Raw genomic sequence first — 20,742 nt, forward strand, 5'->3', positions numbered from 1 at the left:
CAGGTGTCTGAAGCTCTGCCGGTTCAGTCTCAGGCTGACGTCATGCAGAGAGAGCTGGACAGTTGCCTGAGTTCAGAGTACACTCCTGACAGTCTGCCTCCACTGCTCCACCAGGTGAGGACAGTACCAACAAATCATCAAAAGAGTATGCAGCACAATACCATGGAAATGAGAATTAAACCAATTTCCTTTTCTGCAGTTCTATACGGACAGATCATATCACCTGGCTCAGATCAAATATCTGCTCATGCTGAGATGGAGGAGATTCTGCCGCCACACCAGCGTCATCGAGAAGCTTTACCCTCATTACAAGGTGAGAAACACGAGTCTCATTGTGCCAGAACTTTGAAAAAGACACATCAAGACTCTTTATGACAGGATTTCCTCTGATGTTTCATTCTCCTTACAATTCATAACTGTCATTTTTATGTGGAGTCTTAAGAGAGACAATATGAGAAAGCTAATGAGCAAATCTTATTCAATATTGGTAATTTAGGAAAAAAAAATCTGCTTTTATAATAATCTTATTAAAACAGTAAGGGCACAAGTAACCATTTTCTACATCGTTGATTCATATACAGGTTATTATTTCCATTATTTGGTCTATAAAATTTCAGAAAGCTTTCTGAAAGCCCAAGATGATTTCTCCAAATAGCATTTGTTTTGTTAGGCAAACAGTCCAAAGCCCAAAAAATATACAGAAAACGTTTTGGTAGGAGTTTTTCTTGGACTCAATTTGAGTTTGATTGAGGTGCTTTTTGGATAATGATACATGTCTACAAAAAAATCACAAAAAACTGGAACGCTCTTTCAACTAAAATGCCTTTATTGTCACAGCATTGTTACTATCACCATGTCTTGACAATATTGGCATTTTAATAGTTTTAAAAGACAGTGCCTTGGAGTTTTTTGTGTTCTTTGTGCCCCCAAAAAAGATCGAATTAGAGAATTTTAGCTATTACTGGCAGAAAAAATTACGATTGTTTGATTATCAAAATAATTTCAGGCAGGTTTTTTTTTGTCATCTAATCAATTAATTGTTTCAGCTCTATATCAGCTTTTCTCAATATTTAAGAAAAGCTTTAATAATCTTACCACTGGAGGAATATCCTATTATTTCTTGACAAACACAGCAAAGGAAGGTTTTTCTTGTGTGTTCTTGCCTTTATGAATATGGAACAAAAAGATTAATGACAAAACAGAACGATAAGCTTTCATATCAGCTGTGTTCAGTAAAGAAAAGAGAACCAAATCCTCACTGCTATGTACAGTAAAGCTGAAGCTTTTGTAGCTCTTTTGCAAATGCGTAAACACACACAGATTTTTGAAGTAATTGTTTGCAGGATAATCCCCTCTTTCTTCTCTTGCAAAGATAAGGTGAACTTTATTGAATCCATACCAGGGAAATTCACTCGTCTTCATCAGATCATATGAGACTTGTTCTTCTTCAGGATCAAGTGTCGTACTTGACAAGTGAGTACGAGGACGCCGTTCAGAGAGCTCACAGGCTGTCGGCGAGCAGAGAGAAGCTCCTGACCGGCCGAGGAAACGCTGCCAGCCTGCTCACTCAGGACGATGTGGTGATTTACCTTCGCTGGCTGGTCTGCCATCTGCATTCTGTTCAGACTGTTCACAACTTCCTCAGGGTAAAAAATCCACAGAACAGTCCAAGACTTTTGGTGTTTTATTTTATTAAGTTGATTTCCTTGTTTGAATCAATCTTTAACAGGTGTTGCACTACATACCAGCATGTGAAAGAAAAGAAAAAGAAGCACAACCAAAGATCTGTGAGGAAACTTCACAACATAACACTCAACATGTTGACGGTGAGAGTCAGCAGCAGTACACTTAAAATTTACACACTGACAGAACACTCCAATAAAAAAAATCAGTGCTTCAGAAATATACATATATAAAATTGTATATGATTGTAAGAAGAACAAGATACTGAGTATTTTGAAATGCTATTGCAGTTTTCTGTTTTGTGTCTCTGTCTTCTAGTATCTGGGGACAAAACGGAAAATTTGCATAGTTAGTGACAGTAGTGGAGTCATTAAAATTCAGTTACAGATCAACTTTATTATTCCACACTGGGAAAATTCTTTGGTTTTGTGCTCCAGACATAAAGGCTCCATAAAATCCACAGTAAAAACAAAAGGCCACAACACAAGCATTATAAAACACATTTGATCTGAGACAGAGTAAAACAAAGTCAAATAAAAACAGTCAAATCAGATTTAATACAAAAGTGTAGAAGTGCAGTGACCAGCTAAGAGAAGAAGAGTTAAAATGTCCTTATATCTACTTGTTTCAATTTTTTTCTTTCTTTTTTTGTTTTAGCATAATGTAATTTAAGTGTCTGGGAGAAACCTAGACATCTGCTCTTCCTCTGGCTCTGTTTTCAGGCTTTAGAAATTATAACCTGTGACAGGAGACTTTGGCCAATAAAAAGGACTGTAAAATAGCTGATTCAGTATTTGATGACCTGGGAAAGAGACTAAATTTAAAAAAAGTTGATCAAGGGGGACCAGTAAGTAAATGTGAGATGTTCAGTGCACAGCTTTGAGAGGAGATGTAATACAACTTACTATGACTGAATACATTGAACTGCAGGTTTTCCAGGGCTGGTTGATGATGTTCCCCTGCACACTGTTCACCTGGAGGAGTTTCTACCTGAGCTGCGGGCTTTGATCGCTCACTTCCACCTGTCCTACGACACCCGAAAACTCAGGACCACCGCAGACGAGATGGAGTTATTCAGCATGGTGATTTTGTCCAGTCGACAACTGATAAAACATTCAACCAGAAGCCTTGTGATTATTACAGCTGTGCCATCTGACTGTGTTTAAATGGCATCAGTCAATCTGAGTCTGTCTCACCAGGTGTGGAGCGAGTTCAGGATGATCTTCAGACAACAGGAGCAGATGAAGACGTTTCCTCAGTACGATGGGACAGAGGTCAAACGGAGCCAGTGGGGGAGGAAGAGTCCGAGCTCAGCTCTGAAGAAGGAGGCCAGCTGGATCCCCTTTATTCAGGTTTGAGTAAATAAACTGAATGTTCTCCCCAAATACTGTCAGTTTCCTGGGCAGTAGCTGGTAATGTATGTGCTCGTATTTGAAGAATAAGTATCGGGAACTTTTTTTTTAATCCTTTTCCATCCTTTCACATCACATGTTAATCCACTCTAATTTAAAGTACGTTCTCAGTCATGATTTCTTATGTGAAAGCGTTACGTCAGGCAGTCGTTTGAGGGGGTGAGAGGACAGTAGATACTGACTGGATTCTGATTCTTTGCATTCTGTCCGGTAGGTGAAGCCCAAATTGGACCCTTGGCAGCAGAAACTCATCACAAAGCTAAAGGAAAATAAATCTGTTGATGAGCTGCTGAAGATGCACAGCAAGTTTCTTCAGGTAACAGTGATGTCTGCAATCAGTCACTCTATGTTGTGATATTGATGAGTTGGTTGTAGGGTTGTACTGAGTAGTTTGAGGCTCTGAAGCTTCATTCATAACATTTGAACTTTTCTGGTTCATTCTATTTCTGCACAGTTGCAGGTAAAGATCAGGCTACACTAATATTAACAGTATTACACTATTTGTAGAATTAAATTCAGTGGTGGCTGCGTTGATTGTTTCCAGCTTGTGGGATTATTTCCAATAACCTCAGAGTGATCTAAAGTCCAAAAGTCAAAATTGACTGAAAAATGATAGATGTAATCATTTTCAGAAATTCAAAACAAGTGTCTGTCTAACAAAATATTCAGTGTTAATCCATATTTGTTGGCACTTGGCCTTTTAAAGATTTTCACAGTGGTGAAAAAAACTGTCTCCTCTCCTGCTCGCCGTACACAAAGGAAGGCAGCAGCAATCTGACAGCACCATACATTACATTTATGTCAATGAAACTGATGAGTTAGGTTAATTAAAGAAAGTTGATTTGATTAAAAAATGAATAATTCATTTAACCAATCACATTTTTTCAGTTAGAAGATTTTGTTAGAGTATTTTTTTAGGATGATGTAATATGACAACAGACATTCAAGACTTCAAAAACCTCAGTAGAAGCTTATAAAATGAAAAAAAAGACATTTGGCACATCCCTAGTTGGCTGCTGTATATCTGACAAAATTCTTGTTTATATGCATCATAGTTTATAAAGATACTGTACATCTAATAAGTTGATCAGAAAGTCTCCAACTTTAGTCCTTAAATTTTTAGAAATACTATATTGATGAGTCTGTTGTTTCAAGTTATCTGCCACATGCAATAAACTTCTGTTTCTTTTTAGCACATACAACCTACATTTTTATCATTAAGTTCAAGTTGAATTTTCTGACTATCTCATCAGGTCCCTGATTTGCGTCATGTGGCTGCGGCTGTAAAAGAACACGCTGCTCAGGTTGCTGCTGACTTTAAATCTCCACCAGCCTCCTCAGTCTCACACGGCAGCAGGACAACAAAACGACACAAGATCTCTGAGATCTGGATGAGTATTTACAGCGCTGCCTCTCTCACTCAGGCATGTGTCATCCAGTACTTCGAGAAGTGGGACCATAAAACAACTTTCCTCTGCTGTCTCTGTTGGAACACATGATGTTAAAAGGGACATTTGTCTTTACAGGGAACACATGATCAATCAACCAGATCCAGAGGCAGGGGAGGCAACGAGAAGACAAGTTTGAAGAGTCAAAAGTCAAGTGCAACAACTGAAAGGTGTGTTTTACTTGAGCAGAAAATATTGCAGCATTATGAGGTTTCAATCTTTAAGATGGCTACAGAAATCCTAATAGACAATTAATTTAGCTGTTTTTGGATTTTTAAACTGCCGTTCAGACAAAATAAGCGATCTGAAGTCGTCGCTTTGGTCTTGGGAACTTGTGATAAGCTTTTGTCATTAATTTCTGATATTTTAATGACTTGATAATTGAGGTTTACAAATCAAAAGATAACTGCAACTTTGTCATCTTAGTTAGCTTCCAAGTTTCTTCTTTGTTTCTTTTCTGTGCCTTTGTCCCTCTTTAAAAACACAGCTACTCTTTTGAGGACAGCCTGCAGCTGCTGGGTCTGGATGATAGTTTAGAGGAAGGAAGCTCAGATCCCATCGTAACCAGAGGTGCTTACCTGTCTCTGATTTACCTGCGTCATCTCAAACTCAGACAGCTCCAGGTGAGGCAAATGGTAGCACATTATGAATAATTCTAGGCAAAAAAAGATCAGCAGAATAAAAAAATCCGGAGCATTTGTCTTAACTCTTTCTGTCCCCAGCGGATCTCTCTCGGTCTATTGAACTACCTGCGCTCTGTGGAGAGGACTTTGACCTTTGACCTGGCAGGTCTGCAGCTGGAGGAGGGAGAGCTGTGCAGCACGGCTGGGGAAGCAGGCTGGGTGAATGCAGCCAGAGGAGGGAGAGGAGAGGCAGGAGGTCTCGGCTCACTTCAATACAGCCATAACACGCCTGTTGACTTTAAGGTGAGAACATGTTAAATTATAATATGTCATATGCTGTGCTGTGCATTGTTGTAAGGTGAGGTGCAGGGTAACATCATAAAACTTGAGGAAGACAAAGGGCCACGCTGGAGAGTTGCTGCTGGAAAAACGGGCAGACTTTTATTGGCAGTCCCTAAAAAAATACGAAACAAAGAAAAAACATGGAAGAAAAACTTTGTACTCTTTACACAACTCAGAACAAGAAAAAAGAAAACAGAACTGTCTGTGGGAGTACACCTTTCTGAACAAGGGTTTTGCAGATTGTTAGTGAGGGAGTTGGTGCTTCCTCACACACATTTATGGGAACAGTAATACTGCTTCTTATGCTTCATTAATTTCTCACTAATTACTGTTTGTATGATGAAGTGCAGAAGTTTTATGGGACAAGAGAGGAGCTGCAAAATCAGTAGATTGGCTCTCTTCACCTCATTGAGATCACTCAAGTTTGTCTCAGTTGTAGCAGAATATCTGATGGAAATGTGCATTATGAAACAGGAAAGCATCATATTCATGAGTGTCTTGCAGAGATTTGGCAGCAAAAGCACTAATGCACTACCAAGCAACATAAGACAGGTAACAAAATGTTATAGATTAGAACAGACATAATTGTGATTATAAAACCATAATTTTATAGTACAGTTAAATAAAAGATTTTATCATATGAATAGGTTGTCATATACAGAAGGTGTGGATTAAGTTTGGGTGCAGAACCAGATGTGCATTTATAAAAATGTGTGAAAAGTACTCTCTCCTGCATTTATCTGACATGTGTCCAATGATTTTCTTCCACCATCTGATTATAGATGTAGATATTGATCCAAATGTGGAACATTAAAACTTTCTCAATATTTTCTATGATGGAAATGGCGCATGACTAGAGGATGGTGAAGCCTTAGTGAAAGTGTGGACTAACTGGACTGTGTGTGCAACACAAAAACAGGTCACCTAAACCTCTGAACTGTGAGCATTTTAAATGGACTTTAATCCTAGGTTGAAAAAGTTTTATGTTGTTTTTTTTTTTTTTTATCTTTGGTTATACTCATTATTCATGTATCATTTTTCATATTTTTGTTACCAGCTTGGGTTGATTAGGATCTTTTCATTTTTTATGGATGAATAAAATAAAATTTGAACCCACTTAACTGTTGCAACTAGCAGGCAACTGCTTTCTCCAGAGAAAACTGAACCTGTGTGGCATGACTTGTCCCTTTGAGGTTTCCTGTTGTCTGTAGGTAGATATATTGGCCATGTGTTACAGTATTTATTACTTATTCATGTTATTCTGAAATTTAAAATAGTTCATCCTATGCAAAACTCCAAAAGCTTCAGAAATATCCATCTGTTGATGATCTCTACTGTTTGCATGAATACAGTAAATGACTTCTTCTTCATCCAGGTCCATTGCTCGGAGTTCATGGAGTTTGCAGAAGTGGAGAACCTTCATGATTTCTACAGCTCAGAGGAGCGTTTCGTCCACACTCAGGACCAGAGAGGGTTTTACATCGTGTACGACGTCGCTCTGAAGGACCTGGCGGCGCTGGAGGACGAGCTTCTCCTGGTCGGCTCACACTTCATCCAGAGAAACAAGTTGAAGACGATGGGAAACGCAGAGAGAGACACCACCTCGACAGCAGACATCCACTCCTGGGCCGGAACAGATATTAACCGTGTCGCAGTGCTTCTCGACTTGTGGACATGTGAGACAGAGTTTTTGGAGAGCAAAGTACAGGTAAAGTGATACAAATGAGGATGATACATGTTGTATTTTGTCTCTTTGTTGGACATGTTTTCATTTATTTTCTTACTTTGTATAATAATTCATAAAATATGGCCTTTAAAGCACTTTTAGTGAATTATATTAAATTCTCTGTTACATAAAATATTTTTACTGAATGAGTTTTAATCTTTTTTGTTACTGGAATATATATTGTCCCTGTTTAATTTCTCATTGTCCAAAGCCAGTATGGTTCATGGATGTTTTCATGCCATTACCTGTGGTTTCTCTTGTTCTGCAGCTCTTGAACTGTTACTACGAGGCCTACCAGCATGCAGCAGGGACTGAGGAGAGGTTTGCATTGGCTCGAGTTATCACCGACATCATGCACAGCAGACCACAACTGGACCTGAACCAGGATTACTTTGTCCAGGCCTACAGAGCTGAGATAAACTGCCAGCAGAGCCACCAGCAGTTGATCAGAGACATTTTGGATAATCAGGTGAAAAAGACTGTAAAGGATTTTATCCATTAGTGAATGCACAGAATAAAAATGTGCAAATGCCATTGTTTAATTAGAGATGCAGCAGTATGTCAATTGATTGATTAGACGATCTAATGAAAATTAATCAGCAGCTGTTTTGATAATCAGTTAATGGTCCAAAAATGCCAAATATTTGCTGGTTTCAGCCAGTGAAAAATGCAGATTCACCATGTGTCTTCATCATATATGATAATAAATCACACTTCTTTTGGTGTTGGATTGTTGGTTGAACAAAACACAAACGATTTAAGACTTCACTTTGGCCTCTAGGAAGTTGTAAAGGGCATTTTTTTTTAATGTAACGTTTAATGTTATTGTCACCAATAATGATGTAATTTCAGATATCTAGGATTGTATTTCACGTTTCTGAAATGTAATTGTAACTAGTGAAAATCCTTTTCCACAATGCTTTTTCAACATGTGGGAATTCAATTGCAGATACCTATAATTGTTATTTGTACCAGTGAAATAGGAATTACTTACATATATGTTAAATAAAAGATATTTGTAAATCAAAATATACTTGTAAGTTGTCAGAATAGTTTTACAGATTCTTAAATTAACATTTTGACATATCAAAATGACATTTCCACCAGCGAAATCACTCTCAGAACTACTGATTAAAGGAAAAAATTTATCTTTTATGGTTTTTTTGTTACTTTAATTTATAGTTTGTGTGTTCTAACAGATTGTGTTGTTTGTCTCATCAGATTGAAAAACAGCGTCAGTACCTCCAACGCATCTGGAGAGATGACCACAAAGGCTCCGCTTATGATTATGGTCTTCTACCAAACTACGTTCCCAAACATCTGGTCTCACTCGGAGGCAGCAGGCAAGTAAATGCAGAAGTCTAACTAACATGGGTTTGGTGTCCTTCGAAAGTATACTTACCTTTCTGTGTTGTGTTTGCAGCCCTGCACTGATGAACGTTTTCCTCCTGGAGGTTCATCCATCTCTCTGCATGGCCTCTGAAGTCTATCACAGTTTAGTTCAGACTCACACGGAGCTCTGCCAGCTGCACCGAGCCGCGAGCATCGCAGACAAACTCACCCTGCGACAGAAGCTCCTGCAGCAGGCACTGCAGAGCTGGAACAACCTGGCTCCACCTGGAGCCTCCTACAGCACTCAGATACAGAAGGATGTAGGTTTCTGTTTTTTGCAATAAAAAAAATTCAGATTCAGATTATTCAGATAATAATGAAATAAATAAGTCTAATCATTTTTTGTCCACTGTCAGCTCTTCTCAGATGTGTTTTTTGAGGACCCGATTCTGGTCCAAAAGGTAGGGCAGTTGTTAGTACAATCTGCGGAGGAGAAGGACCTGATGCAGGGCAGAGGGAAACAGCTGCACGCTGTGGAAACTTTCTCCAGACTGCTGGAGCTCGTCACCATCCGCCATCGTCTGCTGGAGTCAGCCTCGGAGACGGCACATCTGGCACAGTTAAGATAATGCTTACAAATCGGGGTAAAAAGGGTAGCTGCAAGGTGATGTGTGTGTTTTTACATTTTCAGCACACAAATTAGAATCAGACAGAAATACGATCATAAAATCATGAATTTCTAATGCAATAAAAGATAAAATATTTTGTCCTAAAAACAAACTAAACCACATTTTAAAGAAAATTACTACCTGTAAATATATGTATACCTGATCTGATCATTAAATATGCCAGTTAATATTTTAATAACATTAGTAATTCAGTAATAACCACATTTTTCAATAGTTTTTAAGTGTTAACAAACAGTTAATTGTTGCTCGGTGGCTCAGCTGGTAGAGCATGTGCTCCATTTATAGACAGTGGTGGGAAGGGTTGTGAATATCTATACTCAAGTACAAGTACTGTTACATTACTAAAGTATTACTCAAGTAAAAGTACTGCTGTTAGAACACTACTTAAGTAAAAGTACAAAGTATGCTTGTCAAAAGCCTCTCAGAGTATTAGTTACTTCTTAATCATTGACATTTAATGAATTATCAATAGCAGCATTTAATTCAAACTCCTGCAACGTTCTGCTCAGTGGTCCTGCTCACTTCTCCAAACTTGTTGCAAATTTTGTGCTTCTTCCTCAACTGATAATTGTGAATGCAAACAATCGCTTAATCAATTAATTATTAATAATTTATACGATGCAAAATGCATGTTTGTTTGTTTTGTCTCATTTTCTATTTTTTTTTACTGTTTTTCTTTTGTCACTTTTGTCAATTTAAGTCACCTTATTCAACAAATGAGGTGCAATTACTACAATTTCAACATTTTTATCTGGTCAGATTTCCAAACAATTAATCAGTAAATCAATTGTTGACATCCCTGTTCCAAAACTGTGCCTGCTGTAGTGTTTTTGCAGTTTTTCATCAGTATGCCCTGGTTTTTGTCAGCCTTCTTGTGATCAGATCACCTTACTGGTCACAAAAATGCAGGTGAAAGGTTTGAATATTAATTTAAAGTGTGCCCAGTACTCAATTATGACCTTAAAAGCAACTAAGTAGATTACATAGTGTGATGCATACTCACTTTTAACAAATGTGACTTATTAACATTTATTAAGGGCTTGTATATTAATTTGTCTATTAATGTTAACAATTTGTTAACAGTTCCTTACTGTTTATTATTGTGTTAATTAACTGTTAGTAATGTTGAGGATCTTTTTACCCTTTTAAATCACATATAAACTAATACCTTAATTAACATGAATACAATTACTAAATCATAACTAGAGACATGACTTGACGATTAACTGTTAGTTAATGCTTATTGCTGCATTAAATAACATTAGTTATTGTAAAGTGTTGCCAGTATAGTTATGGACTGATATTACTGGTTTTTACTTTTAATCATTTTATTTCTACCACAATCCAGTTCACATTTTTCTCTTCTTTTGTGTCTACAGTTTCAATTTTGTACACAGCTTGCAGTGATGTAAAGGCATGACTAAATGAGATCCATTAAGATCTAACAAACAAAGTGGTTTTCTGAGCCAAAGACAAAAAGAGCATTCCTTTTTTCTTTCTGTGTAATTTCTGCAACAATACAGAAGCCACATAGCATCGTTATTGTGTCATAAAAATAAAAAATTCTGGAGACTTTAGTGGGAGCTCAGAGCAGACCAATGAGAGAGTTTAACCTCCTGTAATTTAATTACTATTATTGGTTAAAATTAACCATGGAAAAACTTGATTACAAACAATGCAATGAGGTAAATGCTGTGAATTATTTGGAAATAGTCGTCCCATGTTGGTCTGGTAGCATTACTGTAGATGCAGAAATGACTGAAAGACTGACACAAAGTATTTTTCCACAGCTTGTACAGAAACGTGGCTTCAGAGCTCGGCTTTGATGAGTTACATCTCTATCTGAGGCCGGTGCAGTTTGAGGTCGCCGAACAGAAACAGAAAACAGAGCAGAGGCCTGTTTTTATCACAGCGATACTGGAAGATGACAGCTCTGTGGACAGGTAAAGACGTCTTCCCATGCAGAAATACTGTGTGCATGTTTTTTTCACCTCTTCGCCCCGTCTCTCCATGTGTGTTCAATTACTTTTGCTTTTCTACACGAGCACTGAAGTATGTTTGAGTTAAAGCACACTGTCCGTCTGCTGCAGGTTCACCCCATCCCACCTGCCTCTGAGCATCCAGGAACTGGACGAGAACCAGATCGGGAGGTTCAGCTTCAGCTCAGAGGAGGCAGTTATTCATGTGAGTTAAAATCAAATACTCATGGCTCATTAGCCAGTGAAGAAATTAACAAATCAAATTATAAGTCAGCCTGTTATTTATTGAATTTATTCCTTTTCTTATCTCCTAACAGCTGTTGAACAAACAGAGCGTAGAGAACCTGCAGGTGACTTTGGCCTGTCAGGTGACACAGAAAAACGCTCTGATCAGTGCCGTGAAACTGGTTTGTCTTTGTCACTGGGCCGAGAGTGTGACGTCTTCAGCTGAGGTGGGCAATGTTCAGTGATGGAAAGTAACTAAGTACATTCACTGAAGTACTTCTACTTCATTACATTTCAGAGGAAAATATAAGATGACTCTTGACTGGTATTTATTTTCATTCTGCTCCACACAACAAAAACATAAGATAAGATCACAAAGTGCACACAAGGACAAAGAATATTGGGATATTATGTTTTTAACTCCACTGCATGTATCTGAGTATCTGTAGTAACTTGCTACTTTTCAGAATAAAATTTTACATTAAAAAGCTAATGATAAATGTATTTCTTAGGTCTCTTTTATAGTTCAAGTTTAAGCACCATCAGACTGGAATAATTAACCTATTTCACTCAGATCAATTTCTTCCTTTCTTGACTTTAAGGGTTCCTTAAATCCACTTGTTCTTGTTTTAGATTTTATTTACCTTAATTTTTATTTTATGACTCAATAATCTGGCATAATGTTATCCAGTGTTTTATTTTATATCTTTATTTCTCGTTCTTTTTTATCCAGGTGACATTTGTAACAGATGTTGTATAGGTGTGGTTTGTGTACGTCCTTGTTGATGTTAATAGGTCGATTGTTTTGTGTTACTGGGATAAAAATTCTACTGAAAATCAATATTCTGAACCACAAGTATAAGAAAACCAAAAACCCCAGTGGCATCATGTAAACAAGCTGGCGTTTAAAATTTTAAAATCCTGAAAAAAAAATGAATAGGGTTTTTTTTTTTTTTTTTTTTTTACAATCAAGATTAAAGTTGAAAAGAAGGTTTTTGGAACGGTACATTAATATCAAATTTACATTAATCATAAAGGCTGAAGGAGTAAATTGGTATACCAAATTAAAAATCTGACCCTGTACAAAAAAATTAAATGCATTGAAATCATGTTGTTACTAAGCAATTATATATATCACACTGTTATAATCCCCCTTTTAAAAATCCACTTGCTATTTGGTCTGCTTAGTATTTTGTTTGTACTTAATTTATTGTGTTCTTTCATTAAAAAACAACAGTGGTATCATGCAAACAAGCTAACATTTTAGGGCTGGAAAATGAGGATGAATGTGGTTTTTATGATAAACACTGAAGTTAAAACAATAAAAATAAAAAGTAGTAAAGTAAAAGTAACTAAAGTGTCTGAATACTTGTTCTACCACTGGTATTATTGCTTTACATAAATAACCTGTTATTTCACTTTGTTTTCCAATTTATTCTCAGAATGAAGCAGCCTTTCAGTCTGATAAAGAGGCAAAATTTGACTACAAACATGGAGGCAACACCAACAAGCTGCAAGAAAAATCAGACTCTTCACCCTCTAAAGGCTCAGCAAGAAGTCCCTCCACCACCAAGCAGAGGTAATTGTCCCCACTCGAAGAACAAATTACACTGGTGATGATTAACAGCGCTTTTGTTCTGGCTCTTTAATAAACAGAATCTTGTTTGTGACTCCAGGCTGATGGAAGCTTTTGTGTCCATCCAGCTGGAAAAAGTGGGCCTGCGTGACGAGATGCTGAATTCATTTATGAAGAAGAAACAGGCCGTGGGGGGTCTTATAAAAACCCCAGTGAGTTGCACACAGTGGTAGATGATTCTCAGGCGGCTGAGCAGGATGATAAATGTGATTGGCTGCCCATGAAGTAAAATTAATTTCTCTCACACCGCAGGAGGAAGCCGCAGAGATCAAAAGGAGGCTCATAATCGACTTTCTCAAGAAGTATGTCCATGAAAAACATCTGCATTCCTTTTGTTGCAAGACAAAATGTAACCCTACTGAGGTTTTCTCTCTCTAGATAAGAACATGTTGGCGGTAAATCCTGTGTCTGCCTGTTTTATCACAGATTCACCACACAGATATCTCAGTATTGTGTGAGAGCGCAGATTGTTGAATATTACTACAGTCTGACCTTCCTTTTGGACAACATTCCCTCCGTCCGTCAGTCCCACTTCATTCTGGATTCAGGAGCTGAGCTTTGTCCTGATCCCAGGTACAACCTACTTTAGTTTTATGTATTATTAAAGGGTAACTTTAGTATTTTTTAACCTGATGTTTTTGTGCCTTAATAACTATTGGGTACCACAAATTTCTGCAGCTGAAAGGAGCGAAACTGAGCTGCAACATAATCCCTCCCACCGTCAGAATATCAATCTCAGCCTGCCAGTGGCAAAAACAAGCACTTTTAGTGGACATGTAGTCATACTCAAAGTGTCTGTCAACATTATGGAAAGGATCCCTACAGAGAGAGACCTTTGTTTCACCAGAAATAGCTGCTATATTTCTCTGTTAAAACCCTTCAGACTCCATTTACAGAAACTGATTTTTTTTTTTTGATCATTGTAAATTCAAGTAAAACGGGACTCGACTTTCTGCTGCTCACCAACTCTGGCCAAAATAAACCCTTAATTCACTGTGTTAACAGTTGATTCCACCAAGCACGGCACGTCTGAACCACGGTTCTTATCCGTCCTCCACACGGCTGCGAGCCCCACCTGCAGTGTTTCAGAAGCATTTGAGCAGCAGAGCGTTTTGCCCTCCTGATTATGTTTACTTGCTCAGATTTTGTTGATTAGGTCCTCTTCTCTAGCTCTAATCAGGCTATATGGTTAAAAAAAAATTCTGGCTGTCTTTATGATCGTGAGTCTGCACAGAGTCTTTTATTTTGAAAATTAACCAGATTCTCCCTGCCTTCTCTGTGCGTGACTTCCTGTCCATTCGATCTGCTCTGTACTAATTGACATGGCGTCAAAAATATACTTGGTGTATACACACAGGCGCCATTAGATGTAAAAATATTGTACACCCTGTTTGTCCTCACTTGTCTGATCTTCCCTCTTGTTCCTCTGCCAATATTTTCACAACTGACACAGTGAATTAAGAGTTTTTGTTGGAGCACAGGAAATAGGAGCTTGAGTTTTTTTGTTTCTGCTGAGTTTCAATGAAGGGTGTTTTCTGATGATAAAGGTTTTGGCATATGGAGTCTGGTAGGTTTGGTAAGAGCAATAAAACAGCTGTTTCTGGTTAAACAAAAAGGATCTTAATCCCGCCCCCCCATTATTAGGATGCAAAAGCAGAAAAAAACAAACAAAAAAACGGTGGCTTTAATCAGACTTTTCTCTCCAACAGAGTCCCTCATTGTCGGTCGCAGCAGCTGCTGTCTGCAGACGGAAAAACTCTCCTCAACTTGTGGTTCGTCCCCCACTTCTCTCAAGTGCTTCACATGTTCAAAACACTGAGTGTTTCGGTGAGACGCTTCACCTCATCTTTGAGACTATTAATACAGCAGTAAAACACGTTAAATGTAGCTGCTTTCACTTTCATGTTTTCTCAAGTCCATGAACAATTTTGAAAGCAGTAGTGAACTGTCACTGTTCATGTGTAGTATTTTAATGCCTTGCATGTTGATTTTTTTTTTTAATAACATTTCAGTTATAAACTACACAAATTCACTTTTAACATAATTATTAGGGTCTGATATGTACTTTCTGCCCTGTTTATCAATAATTTGTGGCTCTGTTGTTCTAATTTCACCAGGACTGTACTGCGGCTCTCCATCACTCCCTGGAGATCGTCTCAGCTCTTCATGACATAATTTATTACCTGGTCAGTTTCTCCAAACTGGGAAATGCAGACGACTCCTGTAGCAGCAGGAGACAACAGGACGAACCCGGCTCACTCACAGCTGACTGGGGAGGCCCTGAAGGCATCGGTAGGTGCATCTCATAAACAAACAGTCACACCTGATTAGGGTTGCAACTAACGATTAATCAGTCAACTATTGTGTTGATGAATTGAGTAATTGTGAAAAATATCAATCAGTGAACAACCCAACAATATTCGTTTTACTGTCATAGAGAAGTAAAGAAACAAAAATATATTCACATTTAAGTGAACTTAAATCTGAGACTTTCTTCTTAAAAAAATGACCCTAACTGATTAATCAGTTATCAAAAAAGTTGGCTATTGAATTGATTATCAATTCAGTCTTTAGTCTCAGCATAACAACACTGCACTGACCAGGTAATAGTCAATATCCAAAAAATACAGACCAATATAAACCAGTACGTTTACGATCAATCCCAGTAATCCCAGTGTGCGTCCGTGTCGTCCTCTGTCGGTGGTGTACAGGTGCAGAGCTGCAGGAGATCCAGCATCAGGTCGACCGTCTGTCTGATCCCAGCAGCCCCGAGTCTGTAGGTCGTCTGCTGCAGCTGCGCAGGGAGGTCGTCCTGCTGCAGTTTGACACGGCGGTCAGACATCTCATCAGGTCAGTCATCATCATCGTCATCGTCATCGTCATGTCCTGATAGGAAAGTTAAAACCTCTTGTTTTCCTGTTGCCATGTTGAACAATTTTTTAAACTTTCTTTTCACCTAAATACACAAACTTAATTGACTGGATGTCTATAAGCCAATCTCAGTGTTCCATATAAACTAAAGTGAACTACAGTAGAGTCACACACCCCTTTTTTAATCGAGTATGGCTGACTGTGATTCAAGCCCACATTTTAATTTTAATGAATGATTTTACTGAGTAAATGACATGTGTGCCGATATTTGCTTTCAGCATTTGTTGCTGGTTCCCTTTGTCATGTTATTATGTTTACTGCTTGGATTTGCGATTTTCTACATGTTTCTTTCAGCCAGCTCACAAAACACCAGTCTCGGCTAAAATTAAAAACTATAAATGAACTTAACCCTTTTCTCAACAGTTACTTCATTGTCATTGTTGCATTTTCTTCTTGCTTATGTTGTAATCACCTGAAATTAAACACCTGATATTGCATGAGACTTGATATTGTTGGGCTGCTCTGTGACTTGTTGTTGTCATTCTCCATCTTGTTCCCCATGTTATGTCTCGTCTTCACTTTCACCAACTAATAATTTTATAAACAAATTAAACTGTCAGCCTCTCTCTCTCTGTCATATTTCTCTTGTGTACAGGGAGGCGTTCCTCTCCTCCGGTGATGTTGCCTCTTACCAGAGTGTGAGTGACAACATGGCGACCGCCCTCCCCCTGCTGAGTGACAGTATCCAGACTGACGTATTCAGTCTCACGCTGCCTGTTCCTCCACCTCTGGAGACTCGTGGCTGTCAGGTTAGTTTTGGCAACAAGATGTCAGCGGACCAGTATCACATCATATCAGTTCAACGTGTCACTACATGTCACTATTAATGGAATTTTATTTTATTATATTTTATTTGTTTCATGTCGTCCACCCCTGCAGGCACAGAGGATGTATCCATGGAGAAGCTTCATGGCCTGTCAGGGTTTGTTCCCTCTGCATGTTTGGGAGGTCCCTCCCATTGAATACTGCATGCAGGTTCAACATCTAATATGGTTTTGGCTGTCAAAGGGATAGTTTGGGTGTTTTGAAGTGTGGTTCTTATCCATAGTCAGTGTATTACCTGCAGAAGGTGGTGGAACCAGCAGGAGTTCTGGTGTAGTAAACTAAGCAATGTACTGCTGTGGACAGGGTCAGCAGCAAAACATTAAAATATATTTTATCCACCTTAAAAAAAGTTCCACCTAAAAGAAATCAATATCAGTTTAAGTATGTTCTATATTTAGAATATGTTCACTGCTTTAAGTTGCCATCAGCCTTTTCTGACAGGAAACTGCTTTATATGAAACAAATATTTCTCTCTCCAAACCAACTAGACTTCTTTGGCAAAATCAGTAATTTTACCGAACAGAACACAGGAGTCATTGGTCCACTGCCGCCTTGATCGGTTAGTTTGTGTGTGTTATTGTGTGACTTCAGATTCATCGAAGTCACAGATGATGCTTTGTAATGACTTTGTTTGTTTCCTCTAGCACAATGATCAACACAAAATGAACATTTGGACATTACAAATATCAAATTCTAGCTCTGATTCATTTGAAAAAAACACACAGTTATGTTCTCTAGATGATGAACCATAAACATTTGTAAAATTTCGGTCAGTCAGGACAAATTGTCGAAGTTGTTCACAGGATATCTCATTATCTAACAGAGAAACTGATGAAGAAAACTGTTGAACACATCTAAAGCCTTTTCACTTAAAGGGTAACTTCTCTGTCTTTCAACCTGGACCCTATTTTCCCATGTTTTTGTGTCTAAGTGACTGATGGGACAACAATTTTTGAAACTGGTCCAACATTGTAGGAGAGCACTGCAGCTGTCGGCCGTGAAATAGGGTCTTACAGGCAGTTACACCCATCAAAGTACTGTTTGTTGTGGCATCCCGAGGGGACATGTACTGTACAAGAGCAACTGCCACACCACAAAATGGCCTCAGTTGCACACACTACATTCCCCAGAATGCCTCACCACTTAGACAGGTGTAGGTGTTCAAGCCACCTCGTTGAAGCAGGACTTGAGAACCTAAGGAAAGCAGAACAAAAAAACAGAAGAGCGACACAGAGCACACAGCTGGAGGTAGCTGGTCAAACGTGCGTTGAAACGACCACAAGACATTCAGGAAAGTAGCTTAATGTTCGATAATTGTTCAAGTGGAAGAAAAAACCTTTAAAGGAAAAGAATTTATGTGACTTATGACTCTTTGTAATTCTATCGAGTTTTAAAGAATCTTTTTCTCCTTCAGGATGTTTTCAGTAGGAGCTTAGATTTTGATTTAAGAAATAACCCGAGTCACTTGTTGATAATCTGCTTATTTTGAATTTATTTTTTTCCTGTTTTCCTTTTGTTACATTGCACTGACTGACACTAGCCTGCCCCGCTGACCTCTCGTGACATTATGTCTACTAAAAGTGCTTGTTTTTGCCACTGACAGACTCAGATTGTTATTCTTAGTTTCGGACAACATTATGGAAAGGATCTCTCCAGAGACATTTTTTAAAGAATAACATGCATTTTGTTTATCCAGAAACAGCTGAGTTATCGCTCTCCTCAAAGCCACCAGACTTCATTGACAGAAACTGTAATTTTATTATTGTAAAATGCACTACTTAAAAATAAAAACTCATCAAAAACCATCTTGGTCTGTCTTCCCACTGTTCCAACAATTCCCAGCTCTGGTTTGGTTTTAATAAGAGGAAAACAGCATGGAGAGACAGAACATTTTTTCATCAGTTTCAGTGAATTTAGAGTTTATTTTAACCAAATCGGCCTGTTTTGTGGCTTCTGGATGCCACAGTCCCAATCAATACAGGAACAATTCAAAAGCTATTATCAACATTTGTCACTCACACAAAAAAACATGGAAAAATAAATTCAAAGCTAAAAATACCAAAGTTGCCCCTCAGTGGCCTTTCCCTCTTTACCATCGGACAAACTTCATGTCTTAAGCAGCACTACTGCAGAGGCTGCAGCAAAAGGATCTGCGTTTCATATTCTGTATTTTTGGATACAGGAATTTTTTGACAATATTTTTGTTCTCAAATTCATTTAACTTTAGAATAGTTGCAGTGCAATGTTCCAGGTAACAGACAGTAATCTAAGGTGAATTAGGGAGAGGAAAAACTCCTCTTACTTTTTGTCTTTTTGTGGAGACATGAACAAACAGGATCTACTACAGATAACTCAGAAGATTTGTGTGTTTGTCTGCAGCTGTGTCTCAGTGGTCTGAGTGATCGCCGCAGACTGCAGGCCAACGCTGCGATCCTTGGCGTGTCGCTGCTCATGGAGGACGTCCTAAACAGCGGAGGAGAGGCAGAGCCAGTCCGTCTCCATGGCAGCAAGGACAACCTTCTGCAAGATGGAAAACCTAATGAAGTAAAAGGCTGTTTATAAGTTATGTCAACTTGTGATCAAGCAGACAAATGAGACAGATTGGATTATCTGTAAATATAACTGGAATAATTCCTTTAATGATTACAAACCCACACAGTTCTTTTATCGTCTGTCACGTCAAGTCATGTTAACTGTTTGTTTCAGCCGGATAAACTCTGCTTGGAAGCTGAAGCAGAAAAGACTCGCACGTCAGACTCTGCAGCTCCTCTTCAGGATCCGATCAGAGTCCAGTCGGTGCTGAAAGGTTTCCTCCTGCTGACGAAGCAGCTCCAGGTTTTCAAAGAGAGCTGGGCCCAAAGACGTCTGGGTGCTCAAACGTTCAGGACGCCCAGTTTGTATCAACAGTTTGTGAAACTCTACAGGTACTGTGGTTCAGAAAAACAGTGCAGATTTTATATAATTCAAACAGGTTTGCAGTTAGATTTTGTCAATAAATATCAGATAGCAGCCAGGCAGTTTTAACAACAACAAATATGATATATTGTAAAACCTACAAAATAATTTTATTTCCTTCTCAGATTCAGAAATACTTTCTTGGTCCCTGGGAGCAACATGAACCTTACAGATGTAATATATATAGAAAATTAAGAAGTATGTAAAAGTATTTGCATTATATTTGCACAATAACATTGATATGTCATCAGTATCAGGCACTAAAGGCCTTTGTAATGAAATATCAGTATTGGCCCCAAATGATTTTTTCTGCAGATATGACAAGCTGATAAGATGATACTTGAATTATGTGCATGCAGTGGGAGTATGACTGTGGTGAGAAGGTTTTTTTTTTATACGTTTTAATTGTCTGAAACAGATTTCAAAGTTGGCATTTGCAGTGATTGCTCAGCATCAGTCATGTGAGGAGGAGCCAAAACCAGATTCCTTCAGCATAACAAATTTAATTGCCCATCTTAGGAGCCATTATCCTGATCATTACAATGAATTTGTGAGAAACAAATATAAATGAAAATAGAAGTTTAAAGTTTTTGAAATGAAAATAGTCAAATTTAAACATATTGAATATTGTTACAAAACAATAAATGTCAAGACGATCTCTAAAGACGGTCCATTTAGTGGCTGGAGCTTTCAATAATGTCACATTTTCTTCATCAGCAGATGGAGTTTTTCCAGTTGTTGTTTCAAATTTCAATTTTTTTTCTGAGAGACAATTTAAATGCAGTTTAATATCCTACTGTTTTAACATTTCAGGGGGTTTCAAAGTTACTTAGTTTTCTTGCATAGTTTTGCTAAATTTCTGGAAGTGTGTGGGATCATGATTGTATTATTTGATCCCATGGACACACAAGAATTGAGCCAATTCATCCACACCAT

The 20,742-nt window shown here is 38.2% G+C and overlaps 1 protein-coding gene across 4 annotated transcripts in view; it reads left to right on the plus strand.

Moving 5' to 3' along the window:
* LOC146311067 (forkhead box protein O3-like) overlaps positions 1-20,742 on the plus strand; it is a 51,135-nt gene that overhangs the window by 22,348 nt on the left and 8,045 nt on the right. For 2 of the 4 annotated variants that reach the window (XM_084742639.1, XM_084742635.1), the window contains 30 exons: positions 4-114; positions 200-313; positions 1,452-1,646; positions 1,730-1,826; positions 2,614-2,765; positions 2,883-3,035; positions 3,310-3,411; positions 4,349-4,519; positions 4,622-4,713; positions 5,031-5,166; positions 5,266-5,469; positions 6,884-7,216; positions 7,503-7,703; positions 8,456-8,577; positions 8,658-8,886; positions 8,983-9,185; positions 11,046-11,198; positions 11,346-11,439; positions 11,552-11,686; positions 12,902-13,038; positions 13,136-13,247; positions 13,348-13,397; positions 13,522-13,668; positions 14,805-14,922; positions 15,213-15,387; positions 15,807-15,945; positions 16,622-16,775; positions 16,906-17,001; positions 19,231-19,395; positions 19,558-19,775. In XM_084742639.1, the coding sequence (XP_084598765.1) occupies positions 4-114; positions 200-313; positions 1,452-1,646; positions 1,730-1,826; positions 2,614-2,765; positions 2,883-3,035; positions 3,310-3,411; positions 4,349-4,519; positions 4,622-4,713; positions 5,031-5,166; positions 5,266-5,469; positions 6,884-7,216; positions 7,503-7,703; positions 8,456-8,577; positions 8,658-8,886; positions 8,983-9,185; positions 11,046-11,198; positions 11,346-11,439; positions 11,552-11,686; positions 12,902-13,038; positions 13,136-13,247; positions 13,348-13,397; positions 13,522-13,668; positions 14,805-14,922; positions 15,213-15,387; positions 15,807-15,945; positions 16,622-16,775; positions 16,906-17,001; positions 19,231-19,395; positions 19,558-19,775 (4,508 nt within the window). The remainder of the gene's footprint in view (positions 1-3; positions 115-199; positions 314-1,451; positions 1,647-1,729; positions 1,827-2,613; positions 2,766-2,882; positions 3,036-3,309; positions 3,412-4,348; positions 4,520-4,621; positions 4,714-5,030; positions 5,167-5,265; positions 5,470-6,883; positions 7,217-7,502; positions 7,704-8,455; positions 8,578-8,657; positions 8,887-8,982; positions 9,186-11,045; positions 11,199-11,345; positions 11,440-11,551; positions 11,687-12,901; positions 13,039-13,135; positions 13,248-13,347; positions 13,398-13,521; positions 13,669-14,804; positions 14,923-15,212; positions 15,388-15,806; positions 15,946-16,621; positions 16,776-16,905; positions 17,002-19,230; positions 19,396-19,557; positions 19,776-20,742) is intronic. The other 2 variants (XM_084742637.1, XM_084742636.1) reach the window with 2 other exon arrangements.

This window comes from Lutjanus erythropterus, chromosome 18, assembly GCF_056507025.1.
Source record: "Lutjanus erythropterus isolate fLutEry1 chromosome 18, fLutEry1.hap2, whole genome shotgun sequence".
Classification (NCBI taxonomy): Eukaryota; Metazoa; Chordata; class Actinopteri; order Lutjaniformes; family Lutjanidae; genus Lutjanus; species Lutjanus erythropterus.